This window comes from Saccostrea cucullata, unplaced genomic scaffold, assembly GCF_032062105.1.
Source record: "Saccostrea cucullata isolate Sc308-1 unplaced genomic scaffold, CSIRO_AGI_Scuc_v1 ctg12389, whole genome shotgun sequence".
Taxonomy (NCBI): domain Eukaryota; kingdom Metazoa; phylum Mollusca; class Bivalvia; order Ostreida; family Ostreidae; genus Saccostrea; species Saccostrea cuccullata.
Window position 1 is genome coordinate 2,814 of NW_026922116.1, and position 14,836 is coordinate 17,649.

At 34.2% G+C, this 14,836-nt stretch overlaps 1 protein-coding gene and 1 long non-coding RNA gene across 3 annotated transcripts; both read left to right on the forward strand.

Annotated features, from left to right (window-relative positions):
* The first annotated feature begins 1,986 nt into the window (after window positions 1–1,986).
* On the forward strand, window positions 1,987–13,356 carry LOC134261218 (hemicentin-2-like). The gene is made up of 9 exons (XM_062743678.1): window positions 1,987–2,122; window positions 2,268–2,570; window positions 6,161–6,496; window positions 6,819–7,088; window positions 7,168–7,437; window positions 9,243–9,512; window positions 11,984–12,244; window positions 12,586–12,879; window positions 13,028–13,356. Exons 1-9 carry the CDS (start codon window positions 2,062–2,064, stop codon window positions 13,354–13,356), a joined length of 2,394 nt encoding a protein of 797 aa, XP_062599662.1. The 5' UTR covers window positions 1,987–2,061.
* Window positions 13,357–13,554: 198 nt separating this feature from the next.
* Window positions 13,555–14,276, forward strand: LOC134261220 (uncharacterized). Of its 2 annotated transcripts, none has more exons than XR_009990768.1 (4): window positions 13,555–13,587; window positions 13,739–13,775; window positions 13,871–13,965; window positions 14,054–14,276. It is a non-coding gene; the product is annotated as an uncharacterized LOC134261220 (long non-coding RNA). The 2 variants fall into 2 exon arrangements; XR_009990767.1 differs by having other exon boundaries at window positions 13,739–13,760.
* Window positions 14,277–14,836: the final 560 nt, after the last annotated feature.

The window sequence follows — 14,836 nt, forward strand, 5'->3', positions numbered from 1 at the left end:
AAGTATTGACGACGAACGAAAGGTCGCGTCCTGGAAGGGGAATATCATGATATATAATCCCTGAAAGTTTCACATTGATATCTTTTACCGTTCTTGAGATGAATCGCGGACAAAATGTCATTTTAAAATCAGGAAATGTCCCGTAACTTGGCACCAAAAGGGAATTTCCAAAAAATCGCTCAGATAGATCAAGTTAATGTTACGACACATCTTTTCTGAAAATTTCATTTAATTCTATCCAGTAGTCTTCGAGAAATCGCGTGCACAAAATTAGAAAGTCAAAAAAATAATAATAATAATAAGAAACAATAGAATAACTATAAGGTCTTCCGTGAAGACGGAAGACCTTAATAAAAAACATACGAATAACAATAAGGTCTTCCGAAGGAAGTCGGAAGACCTTAATAATAAGAAACAGAGTAAAAACAATATGTTCCCCAACTTCGTTTGGGGAACATAATAAGACTATAATATACTCGTATACTTTTAACATACTACTAATACTTGAAATGATAGCAATGCACACATTACTCAATCACGTAATTTACAGCAAAGTTAAGAACTAAGGTCCTTGGCCATTTCAGGAAACTGTATAAGATAAAACATTTAAATTAATGAAACAAACTTACCTCAGAAGATATGTAAAGTCTGGTCAAATACTTTGTAGAATACTACTGTGTTACTAATACTCGAGCAAGTGAAGAACGTCTGCTCTACCCAATTGCTACACCCAAACTGACCACTTAACAGCACGGGATTTAAAACCCGCCAAGTAAATTCTACTGAGCAGATAAAATAATATGGAACACCGTTATGGCATTTAAATAAGTTATATACATATCGAAACAAGTTTACGTTAAAAAAATATGGAATAATGTTTGGACGTTAATTGTGACATATATTATCTGTACCTGCGACAATGTAGCAACAATTTCACAAAATCTTCGTCATTGTGCAAAAAATATTTTTTAATACGCGAGACTGCAGGCAAAATAAAATGTTTTTACATACAACTTCTTAAATGACAAAAGACGAAATTTTTATTCATTGTCAAAAAAATAGTGCACTTAACGCGAAATTCTTATCAAATGGATCTGCTTGTTCACAGATCGCTCTCCCCAGAAGCCATGACAGTTCTCGCATGATGCACTGAGACTTGCGCTTGAATTTAAAATTATTTATAGTAATGTAAATGCCGGGGCTCCATAATAATTTTGCTGTATGATATCACTCAACTTCGATAAATAAATCTATTCCATGTGATATTTTTTCGTAAACAGCTACATGTATATCTATTGCTAAAAAGGTAATTCCTATACTTTACCCTACTTATAAATATTTATGTGGAGTTTATACAAGGAAAAAAATTTCAAGAACTATTTAATGACAAATGTTGAAGACCCAATACTCAAGATATTAATTTCCCGTTTTCTTGGTGCATTGGATAATTTTCACCTGATGTTTTGATTTTTTACTCTGTTATCTCGAGAGCTTGATTTGACTATTCTTAAGGAAATATTTTTCAAAAGGGAAATCCTGCTAATCGATAATATTTAATTTTAACTCAAGATTTGAAAAAAAAAAAGAAAACATATTCGATTATTTTGTTTCTGAAGCATACAAAATTATACTTTAAGTTCAACTTTAAATTGTTATGAATTTAGCTACATTGGTTGGTACATCTTTGATGATGATGATATATATTAATAATTGCACGTATGAAACGATTGAATGTTTTTGTATTTGATGCAGTTTGACAGTTTGTGGAGAGGGCTTATATAGGTTATGCCCAATCCGTTTATGTATTATTACATAATAAAATATGTTCAAATCAAAAGCAGTATGACAATGTTTAACATAATTCTACACAGCACATTTTGTCTCTTTAAGTTAAACGAAGGAATACCACTACACCAAATGCATGAACTGATTAACTTTATTATCTATGCACAGTGATACACAAAATTTCGAGTCATGTACATACCTTACAAGCAAGTTCAAATACGGAATTAAATCGTAGAATTTTATGCCGGAAGTATAAATATCCAACAAAGAAACAAGATGGCAAAGATCATCGTTGTTTTAGTGCTTGTGATGCTGGTGTTTCCAAAGTTTCTCATCAGTAAGTAGGAACCAGATCTTTAAAGTTTGTCACAAAGTTGTTTTTTTCTGTTACCTTGGCATTTGTTTTATTTGTCCTTGTTTAAGATTTTCACATTTGCGCATAGAAATTTGTCTCGTCGACAACGTTAATTTTTACTTCACAGGATGCCAGAATACCGTTACTTCTGAAATTGGATCCAGTACCTGCATTTCATTTTCGAAGCCTTCCATGAGCTACGAAGAAAGAGTAATAATGAAAGAAGAATCACTGCTCTGCTTGAGATCAAGTAATAATCAGAATATATTAAAAGATGACAAAGGATGGAATAGAACCTTTTCTTGCCACGAGAGCAGTGTAAAAATATCCATTTGTTTTACAAACACCCAGACATCTGATGCCGGTGTATTTTATCTAAGAAATGAAAACAGGAGTGTTACTTTGGAAAATATTACTCTTATTGTTGAATGTAAGTACACACACACACACACACACACACTCTCTCTCTCTTTCTCACTCTCTCATAGTACATCCATTGCAAAGGATAAGGGTCAGTAAACAGTGATGCTAAAATTTACGAAAAAAGGAAGCAGCAAAGAAGCTGATTAATTTAAAATAAAACTTTCCTCGTATTAATATCTTTACTTATAAATTAATAATTTTAACAAAAAAAAAAGTTACTTCATTTTCGGTTAACTGCCTCGAAATAGCAAAAACGATAGTGTGGTGGTGGTTCGGTTTGCGGTTACAGTTATAGACATTTTCAAATGAAACTGACAACAATCAAGCGTTAATAATTTCTTAAAACATTGTTAAAGAATTATTCATTCAAATCTTTATTTAAGTGAAATAAAAGTCATAATTTGTGGCTACTGATTAAAAAAAAATGAGCAAAACCTTTCCGTTTATGTCTGATCTCACTCTTGATTGAAAGTTCCAGAACGTCAGATGGCTGTCATGTTGTAAATTTTGAATTTACCGGGTGGCAGTAAATACAAAATTTACAACATGACATGTTGTAAATTTTGTATTTACTGCCTCCCGGTAAATTCAAAATTTACAACATGACATGGCATTGAACCCGATTTTAAAAAGAAAATCGAACTGTGGGCATAAAGTTAATGGTAAAGCAATTTATAAGTCAGAAAGTACATGTAAGTTGTGCTAATAAAGAAGATGGGCGTATTTGGTGTGTGATCTGCAGGGATCATTGGTACGAACCATTTATAGTTTAAGGAGGCTGGGGAGGGGGGGGGGGTCAACAAATTAACCACCAGATTTAACTTATTTTTCTATGGTATGGTATAAGGTATCTTAAGCTGTCAACTATCATTTGACAAAGAAAAATTTCATACATTTTAGTTTTAAGATTAGAACATATTTGTATATTTTTATATGGAGCTCTTCTTCTAAAAGAGGTCAAAATAGTCTGAAAATGGCCACAACCCCCAGCCCCTTTAAATGTCCATGATTTAGTTGGCGGACCATGATAGCTGGTCAGATTTTACAAGCACAGCCATAGGATTTTTTCTTTCATTTAGTCTGAAATACCTTGTACATTGAAACATTTATGCCGTTTTTCTTAGGAAATACATGAACAAAGTTATGCTTAACAAAAAAAAGTAATTAATATACAAGTAACAGCTTTTTAAAAAGCTTGCCTGACTAAATCAGTCAATATCTGCATGAGGAGTGATAAACCTTTTGAGCAATACTTTTGTTTTTTAGAAACTTGCGTAAAAGAAATCTTGATTTTATTTAAGTGTTAGAAGAATTATTTCTACACTGCATATACTAAAGAGTTGACCATTTAATCTGTGGGGGTTTTCTTCAAGTGAAGTGATCTGCCCTTGGATTTAATTGATTTCGAGCTACTTATATTGTAACACCTATTATAAAATCTGTCACCAAATCATGCATTGTCAACATTCTAAAGGATGGATATAATTAAATACACATTTTGTTGGAGTGTATTTTCTCCACTGAAGTATACAGAAGTTATGTGTGTTCATTTTTTTTCTTAAAAGGGGGGAGGGTACAGGCGCGGATCCAGGAATTGGAGTTAGAGGGGGCGCCAAAATTAGGCAAGGGGTCTGGGGGCCGCTTTGAGGCCCCCAGTGGGTCCAGGGCAAAGCCCTGGTGGGGGCCTAGGGTGCGAAGCCCCCGGAAGTTCCTGGATTCTAGAGAATTTGTATAGGGTAAAAATGAGGTCTACCAATTAGACATATTTACATTTTCTAGACGAAACTGTGATTTACTCTAACTTTGACAATTTTAGGGGCGCGCGCGCCGGGTGCGCCCCCCTTAAATCCGCCACTGGGATAGTCCCACTATCATATATTGAGAATGAAATAAGTAAATTCACTACCTAGACCTGTGTGGAAATAAAAAGATTTTGCACTTGTTTCTTATTTATTGTGTGCATCAGAACAGAGACATATAATTGTTCACGCATATGGAGACCATGACTTTGTTGAAATGCGTTGTTTATTATTATTTGACTAGTCCATTTATGGAATAAACCAACCGAGGGATCGGGAAACGAAATCTAAAAATCATTTCTTTTATAGTGTTGCGTGTCCGTATACTGATATATTATACGATGTGCTATTTAAAAGAATGAGATAAAACATTCATCTGTAGACAGGATTTCTGAAACATTAGAAGGAGGTTAAAAGGATAAACTCTAATTCCATGGAAGTTAAAACACCCATTCATACAATAGAACAATCCAAGGAAAAGGCGCGAAGAAAGCAGTGACATTTGGCGCGAACAGAGCGATTCACCCCTTTAGTAGAATATAAATGGACTGATCCAGTAGTATAGAAATGCAGAAAAAAGGATACACGGACATGTTGAAACATTGAATCACATAGAATAATCGTTCCATGCAAAAAGATTAAATTTAGTAAACACTACAGTATATTCTATCAGTAATATCATTCTTTTTTCTGAAACTGTTTCTTTTAAAATGCAGGTAAAGAATTCCAATGTAAATCAGCTTGCACAAAATCTAGCTCTCTAGGTATGATCTATTAGTTTCGGATTAAGCAAATATCAATCCTTGTACAGCCTGACGCCGTGACGTCAGGCAATTAAGGTAAAAGGCATATGATAAGTGTACATGCACATAAACGTTAAGTCGAACAGAATATTAGAATTGGCTTCGCTCTCGGTGCAACTGAACCAAAATGTATCTAATTCAACATTTTAATAAATCAGTACATAAAATGAAACCGACAAAAGAAATGAATGTTTGCATTAAAAAATATAACGCTCCGTGCGAGGCTCGAACTAAAGACTTTTCATTTCTAGTGCACTGATCAGGTAATCCATATAACTGAGCCATCACCGCTAAAGAAGCACCATATTTACAGAATTGAATTTTTTGGGGAAAAGTTCATTTTTTATGGTCTCTGGGTCTTGTCTCCATTTTCTACAAATGTATGTTCGTTTCTTTGAAGTAAAATGCACACAAATAAGGTTTCAAAATCATGGAGAGAAGACCCATAGATTAAAAAAAATTAGAAAAACGTGTTTAAAAATGTACCATTTTGTACTAAATGTCTGATCTAGCCAAGTTCGAAGTTATTTTTAAGCAAATCAAAACTCACTATCGGGAAATTATTTTCCTTTCCCACTTCGAAGGGACCTGATAAATAAAAAAAAATGTTAAAATTTCATGTGACATATCGATAAAAATTTTTACTTTCCAAGTACACCCAGATTTCTGTCGAATGCCAATCAAAAGCGCCCTCGTTCTTTTACAAAGAAAATGTGCATATTTACCATATCTAACGTCCTAATATGTACCAATATTTTTAGTTTGAGGGAAAAAATTGGAACTTGATTATTCCAACGAGTTGAAATAGTGCTCTTTATATATTCATATACATGATTGTATTGGCAATTTTTTAAACCCTTCGTGAACAACGAAAATTTAAGAAGTTCAACTACAGCAAAGTCAAAAATATAAATCTTCTATGCGTAAAAAGAAACTTCATATATTTAAACTTAACAAAAAGCCTATTATAATATCAAATTGAATGTTAATTTTAGATCCCCCAAATGTGTCCGCAATGGATGAACAGAAGGTAATTGAGGGTGACTATTTTTCTGTCTCGTGTAACTACACCGAGGGAAATCCGCCATCTACATCAGTGTATTGGACCAAGGACGATCCATACTTCAGGCAATATCAACAAAATCTCACTATTACAAATGTTACAAGAAGAGATTCGGGGACATATGTGTGTTTTGCAGAGAACACTTATAGTAGCGGAAGGAGAGGAACCTCCAATAATACAATGGAGCTAGATGTGCAGTGTATGTTAAACAATAGGTTTCAATACAGGATTTTTTTGCGGGGGGGGGGGGGGTACAGTTTAGGACAATGCACAAATGTGTGATGTTTGATAAATACAATTTAATGTATCTCCATATATATCATCTATTTAATCGACTAAATCGTTCATGAAAGTTTTCAAAGTTTCATTAAAGTATTCCGTTTGTTTTAATATAGGTATATATTATTTTGATTTTTTCTCGAAAAAAAATGAACGACTACAATGGCATGTAAGGTTTTGCACAATTCTCTCGTCCGACTCTCTCATATATGGCATTTCTTGTTCTCAAATTTCTAAGTAAAGGTAGACCAAGGTAAATTAATATTCGATGGAATAAAATTATAAAACCAGAAAAAAATGTATTTTTACAGACCCTCCCAGAATATCTCTACCTTCTACTTTAAAACCAGTGGAGGGGGGATACCTTACTGTTGTTTGTAACGTCACTGAAGGGAATCCCAGACCAGTCACAAAGATATCCTGGTACAAATCAGGTCACGGATTCTTCAAAAATGGGAAAATATTGAGCTTTCCAAACATAACGAGATCACATTCTGGAACATACACATGCACTGCTGAAAACACTTATTTCAGTGGAGCAAGAGGGAGTGATAAACAGTCCATCACGATTGATGTAGAATGTAAGTTCTATTTTATTATTTATTTAAAAAATTATCTGAATTGTATTAACTTTTGGGGGTTTTTCAAAATATTTTACAGATCCTCCAAGAGTTTCACTATTTTCTACTAAGTATCCCGTGGAATATAGCAGCCTTTATGTTACCTGTTCGGCAACTAATGGAAACCCATCGACCACACTCTTTTACTGGAAAAAATCGGGGGACAGTGATTTTCAGCAGAATGATACTAACTTACGTCTGTATAGTATAAACAGGAATCAGTCTGGAACTTATATATGTACTGCAGAGAATACTTACTCGTCTGGATCAAAAGGCAGCGACTCTCAGCAACTTGTGGTGGATGTTCAGTGTGAGTAATGATGTTTTTATAAAAAAACTGACACCTGTCATCTTGATATACTGCGCCAGTCTTTTATTGTCAAGAATTTTTTTTTTACCTCACCTGAGCTGAAAGCTCAAGTGAGCTTTTCTGATCACCCATTGTCCGTGGTCCGTCCATTCGTCTGTAAACTTTTCACATTTTCAACTTCTTCTCATGAAACACTGGGCCAAACTTGGTACAAAACATCCTCGGGTGATGAGAATTTTAAATTGTTTAAATAAAGGGTAAAGTCCCCTTACAAGAGGAGATAAGCAAGAAAAGAAAAAAATAGGGTGGGGTCATTAAAAAATCTTCTCAAGAACCACTGGACCAGAAAAACTGAAAATTATGTGGAAGAATCCTGGGAAAGTGTAGAAATGTAAATTGTTAAAATCATAACACCCGGGGGGTAGTGCGGGGCCACAATAGGGAATCCAAGTTTTACATTGAAATTTATAGGAAAAGTCTTTAAATGTCATTTCCAGAAACAATGGACCAGAAAAAGTTAAAAGTTATTTGGAAGCATCCTGGGTTAGTGTAGAATCTAAATTGTTAAAACCATGGCCCCGGGGGCAGGGCGCAATAGGGAATCCAAGTTTTACATTGAAATATGTAGGAAAAATCTTTAAAGGCAGAGATTTTAAGCACCGCCTTGGCGCCTTCAAAAATACCTGGTCTGGGTAGCCCTGTCAATCAAGTGTACGAGGGTCCATCATTGGATGCTGGAACTTGATTGACATTTACTTACTGGTCCCTGTGAATACCCGGTTCACCTTGTTTGGGACTCGTGGGGACCTTCAAATTAACTCATGATCCTTTTATGTTTACCGAACATATGGTATAGAGAAACTGTATTACTATGAAAAATTTTATCTTGATAATACGTGTATAAGAATTATAAAATAAAGTAGTATAAAATATACCTTTAGTATTTGAAAGGATTATAATAAATAAATATAATATGTATTTTTTTAAATTCACCTTTGGTACATAAAACTTCTGATATTAATTTTAGATGGGATCCTGGGGATGAATGAATTAAGACTAATTTGGATGTTACAGAAGTAGTTTTTTTTAATTAAAACACAAACACTAACATTTAAAACGATCTTTGTTTTTGAATTTATGGTATGATATCATAATAATTTCTTTTATGGGAAGGGGTGTTTTCAAACAGTAAAAAATAAATAAATATATAATTGATAAACCTTTTTATTACTAATTTTAAAATTGTCGCAAATCCCCAACACAGGTAAAGTTTGGCATCTGGGTATTTCACTGTGTATTAAATCACTTCCTGTGTATAAGGATTAGGAGACAGATGGCCACAGGTAGACTGCTAGCCCCCCAGGCATTCACACCTGTACAAAATAAGCCCCTCCCTCACCTGGAATTTACCACCCGGTAAAACATCTCTGCCTTTAAAATCTTTTTCTCAAGAACCATGGGGCCAGAAAAGCTGAAACTTTTGTGGAAGCATCCTTGGGTATTATAGATTGTTAATAATTAAAATCATGAGCTGGAGTGGGGGTGGGGGTTTAGGGCGGGGCCATAATTGGTATTACAAGGGGGAAATCTGGCAAAGAAAGGCATCCCAAAGTTACTCAGGTTAGCCCATGGGCCTCTTGTTTAGTTCCCATTTCTAATGCATATAAAAATCAGAATTTTTGCGGGTTTTCTTTCTTTCAAAGTGGTATCTTCTGAAATAAAACTGATCAAAGTTATTGATTCAATCATTTTATTGCTTGAGGAACTAAAAGCCATTCGATTTTATTCGATTACACGTCATTTAGATCCTCCTTTGGTATCCGATATCTCTGACATAAGACGAGTGGAACATGACGAAGTCAGAGTGCAGTGCAACGTCACCAAAGGAAATCCGTCCTCAACAAATATCTTCTGGACCAAATCAGGAAGTTCCAGCGTCCAACAGTCCGGTTCTACACTTGTGTTGAATAGCATTAGGAGAAGTCAAAAAGGAAGCTATTACTGTGTCGCAGAAAATTTGTATGATATTGGAGGAAATGGCAGAGGAGAAAAATCATTCTTTGTGGATGTTTTGTGTACGTCTAATTTATTTATCCTTCTTAACCTTGAATGTCACTCTTTTCATAAGAAAATTTCATTCGATTGCCGAAATTACCTTGCTATTTGATTTTTTCAGGTGTAAAAAAAAGTATGAAGCAAAAAATGAAATAAACTTACGAAAAAGCAATGCATTTATTAGGTCACCTGAGTAAACTCAGGTGACCTATTGCTATCTGTTTTCGTCCGTCGTCGTGCGTCGTGCGTTAACATTTGAAAATTTTCAGCTTCTTCTCTGCAACCACTCAACCAATTTCAACCAAATTTGGCACAAAGCATCTATGGGTAAAGGGAAACAACAATTGTGAATTTCATGGTCCCTGTCCCCCTAGGGCCTGAGGGGTGGGGCAAAAACCTGTTAAATTAATGAAATTTGAAAAAAATCTTCTTCTTTACTCCTGGACATCAAGCAGTCAAACTGTTTGCATGATGTTAATCAGCATTGAGTCCTCTACCAAAATTATGAAATTCATGGTCCCAGGGTCAGGGGTTCTAGTGCTAGGGCGGGGCTAAATGTATTATATAGTGAAAATGCATAAATTCTTTGAGAATCTTCTTCTCTGCTCCTGGGCATGAAATAAACTAACCAAGTACATAGCTGTGTTGAATAAGGTGGCCTCTACCAAAATTGTGAAATTCATGGCCCCTGGGTCAGGGGTTCTAGTGCTAGGGCGGGGCTTTATTGATTAGAAAGTGAAAATACATTAATTCTTTAAAAATCTTCTTCTCTACTCCTGGGCATTAAATAAACTAACCAAGTCCATAGTTATGTTGAATAAGACTGCCTCTTCCCAATTTGTGAATTTCAGGGCCCCTGGGTCAGGGGTTCTTGTTTTAGGGTGGGGCTCTAATGATTATATAGTGAAATGCATGAATTCTTTGAACATCTTATTCTTTGCTCCTGGTTAGTATTCCAATGATGTAATTACATATTTAAGGCCAGGATTTATTTTATTTTCAGGTTTACAAACCCACCGCTCAAGGGTTTGAATTTTCAGAAAAAAAAAAAAAACATTTTTTTCTTTCTGATGTCAAATTTGAGTGGGGATCGAGATTTCATATTTACGAACTCGTACTTCCGGTTTTAAGATTGAACTTGGCGGGTAATCAAGCTAGATCTGCAAAGATAGCTTGGTTTATTGTAAAATTCATCTATAAGAGTGCCATTCAAAACGTTTCACCCGTTCAAAGGACAAATAAAATGCTGACGACTTTGTTGCACAGTGACATGCTGGTGAGATAATTATGTTATACATTCGAATTCGTTTCAATCAAAAGTATGTCTGTGAATTATTTTCCTCCCCACAGGTTTAAAAGTGCCCGTGGTAGCTATTGCCACCGATATTGCTTAGGTCTATGTTATAGCTTACAGTCTAAGCATCATTCTTAAGCATCAGATGTAATGAATAAAATCATGGGAGATGAGGAAGAAATAAACAAAACCCTGAAGAAATAAAAAAAAAATTCAACTATTAAAAAGAAAGTATATACAAATATATACAGGCATGTAGTATCGTTTGTGGCAGCCAGAAAAATTATTTTACACTTAATTGAAAAAATGTTCACCCTACTCCGCAATATTCCCTGTCTGTTTTATGATAGGAATTATAATTTTAGGCATCAAGTATATTTTAGAACAATGTCTATTGTCTACACATTCACCTAACACATATTTAAAAAATGAAGATATATTGAAAGAGTTTTAAAGAATTGATTTGCTAAAATATATTTTGATCAGTGATGAAATAAGCAATTAAATGTTCTACTTTCCTATTTGTAAGCATTATGTGTCCAGTGGTAAGGAGCTTGTTAGGATAGCATAAAGAAGAATATACAAATGTTAATAATTGATTTATCCAAAAAAAAATTTTTTTTTATTTCCTTCTCTTTCGGGACTTTTTCATGAATGATGTTCGTAACTAATCCTAAAAATAAAAAAAAATGCTGGCCTTATGTTGAAGAAAGGGGCCTCTTTCAAAATAGATATTTTCAGGGCTGCTGGGTCAAGGGTTACGGGGGGGGGGGTTACTTTGACTAAAAGTAAATTAAGGCTTTGAAATCTGCTCTTGCAATGGTGCCTCTTTCAAAATTTATGACCTTCATGGCTTTGGGATTAAATCACGAACCAAATACAATCACTGGAAAGTTGTTACATGATACTCAGGTGACCTACAAGGCCCATGGGCCTCTTGTATATGTATATGATTTTAAAGATTTTTTTTTAAATATAAAAATTAAACCTTGTTTTACCTAAAAAAAAATATTAGTTTTGCTGAAACTATTGATTATGAACACTGAATTTTCCATATAAGAGATGTATATCCTTTATCTAAAAAAATGAAAAGTGGACCAACCTGGCAGTTTTAAGGTTTTCTCTTCAATCACTGAATAATCAAAATTTCTATAAATCATCTACATTTGCACTGAAGACAATATTTATTCTCTGTAGATGGACCCACGGTTACTGGACAGACAGTGACGGTCTCTGAGGGACAACGGGCCAGCATGTCCGCCACGGTGACCAGTAACCCGCCCTCTAGAGTGTCATGGTTCAGGGGCAGTGATCTACTTTATACCCAGAGTTCTGTAAATGGGTATTCGACTTACACCTTATCCTCGGCTCAGTGTACTGATACGGTGCAATTCAGGGTAGTTGCTAGCAATGGGATCCAAAATAACTCCTCAACAACTGTATACCTCTATGTCTACTGTATGTACTAATAGTGCTTTTAATGAAATTGAGACCAATCTAGTGATTAATACAAGTTTCAGTGATAGATAATGTTCAAAATATTCTGCTTGCTTGCTATGTATCCCGAATCCTGATAAATACATTGGCCAAGATATTCAAGAACTTATCATCTGTTTTTGAACTTCATTTATAATGAGAAATCTTATTATATTCGCCAAAGTATCATGCATACACGAAAAACAAGCTAATTCAGAGAATGTATGTCCACGGTCGCTTAGAAAAAAGAAGAGAATGCGCGGATCTAGTCTTTTTTCTTGAGCGGAGGACACGGATTCTCTGAATTGATTTTTTTATTGTAGGTTCGCCGCGTTTAAATTCCTCTGGGAGTTCGGTTTTCATTTCAATAGGAAACAACAAATACATGGACGGTCAGGTCACCATCTTATCGTATCCACAGCCCAACTACACACTGACCCTCCCAAATGGTGCTCCGAATACGAACATCAGTCTCAGTATATCCACCATTACAACGAACATCTACCGCATCAAACTGCGCAAGTCAAATATTCAGCCAAAGGATCATGGGACATATAAAATGATTGTTTCGAACACATACGGAACAAGAATACTAGATATTCATGTTCATCCTAAAAGTAAATCTAATATTTACTTTAAGTAATGTTTAAAAAAATAAAACTGAAGAAACACATCATAAATCAATTTAAGAGATGTTTTGAAAGAACACGGTCACTTTTAAACTACAGTGTATTTCAAACTCCATAACTAATCTTGTTCTTTTAGGCAAACCTTTAAAAACAGATCAAGTATTTGTTTCTTGTGGAAACAGAAAAGCTTACATTACTTGGCAGTCCTCTTACTTTGGTTACGAAGCTCAAAATTCACTTGTTCAATACTCGACAAAACCTGACAGTGTAGCCTTTTTCAACGGCTCAGGCCTCACACCTGAAAGAATTGAACAAGAACTCTTACATGTCACAGTTTCCGGTCTACAAGACAATACAAAGTACTTCTTTAGAGTGGCCTCCATTAATAGATATGGCGTCTCTCTGTCATCAGTTGTCGACTGCACCACGGAAACTAAAAATGGTTATCATCATCCAGTTCTTTAAATTAATACTTGCACATGAAAAAGAGTAAATTTTCGATTAATAATTAAAAAAAATATCACTTTATTCAGTTGTTAAATTGTAGCATTTGACCTCTAAACATAAATACGAATTACTTTTTATCAATTCTAGAGGAAACGTGGACTGCAAGCGTCGCTACTGGAACTGTCTTGGGAATCTTGCTCGCTCTGATCATTTCAGCATTGGCCTTTGTGTCTTATAATTACTTTCAAGGTATCAAAGACAATTCAAACATTTTAAGGTTGAAGTACTTGTATTTCATTTATTTGATTAGTTTTTGACAACTAGGAAACTTGCTAAAATACTTTAAGAACAAGCAGGGAAAATATTTTTTATTTATACAAAATGGGTTTTTTTTTTGTAGAGAGAAAAGCCAAGAAAGCAAGGTTCGTAATTTTCAAGTGAGGTTTTTAGTTAACAAATGTTTTCATATAATTTAAATTAAAATTTTGTAATTTTTGGGCACATTAAAACTTTAAACCAGTCTTCCTTTCAGGTCAGGACCATATGATGCAATTGAAAAGGGAAAAACCGAAGACATCAACTTGTATGAAAAATACACGTATCAAAACAGAGAGAATGGAAATCCTGGTATGTAAACTAAATTGAATAATCTCTTAGATTTATTTTTGAATCTTTGAAATATCCAATTAACGTTTTTTTTAAATTTTTTTTTTAGATACAGAATGGCCGTCAGAATTATCAATCAATAATTTGTACTCTTCAGAACCTCAACAAAAAGATCAAGTCGTAGAAAGGATTTATGAAAACACAAGTCTAGTTAAGTCCTCGAAAGACAAATTAAAACCAGAGATAAAACCAAAGCCCAAGAAGTTACCGAAACCGATTACTTAATATTTCTTTGTAATATATTTCAAAAAATAATTGCATCTTTTTTTTATCCTTACTGTCATGTTTATAATTTTAATATTTTAAGAAATAGATGCTGTGATTGATTGTCGTATATTGTCATTTTTTAACACAGAGCATGAGAGAAATTTCAAAGCATGAATATAAATGAATGATGTTCTGTATATTTATTCACACAGATTATGAAATTTTTCATAACAAATAATGTAATATCTATAATTTTTAATTTAGTTAATTACTTTTGCAAAGCACTTGTAATTTAATTAATCACATGTCTTATATAAAGACTTATTTCATTGAAGAAAAAATCAAATTACAGTGAAATAGTGATTTATTTAATTCAATAGTTTTAAAGTAATTGACCCATTCCCTAGACTGAATGTCCACTCCTATTCGTAAAATCTATCAAGAGGACTGAAAGAAAGAATAAAACTCTTACTACAGGACAAGACAGAGTTCTAGACGTCGATTTGATGTCGAAGGATGTCAGCTATACTGCACGGACTTCAAACCATCAAACAAGATATGTTTCTTGTTTGAGACAACGGAAGCAAAGGATGAAGATTCTCAAATGCAAACTCCAAGGTCAAAA

Excerpts from the sequence above, each read along its gene's own strand:
- LOC134261218 (XM_062743678.1), top strand. The coding sequence starts at position 2,062 with ATGGCAAAGATCATCGTTGTTTTAGTGCTTGTGATGCTGGTGTTTCCA. Across the intron at positions 9,513-11,983 it reads ATTCTTTGTGGATGTTTTGT|ATGGACCCACGGTTACTGGA; the intron begins GTACGTCTAATT and ends TATTCTCTGTAG. Across the intron at positions 12,245-12,585 it reads TGTATACCTCTATGTCTACT|GTTCGCCGCGTTTAAATTCC; the intron begins GTATGTACTAAT and ends TTTTTATTGTAG.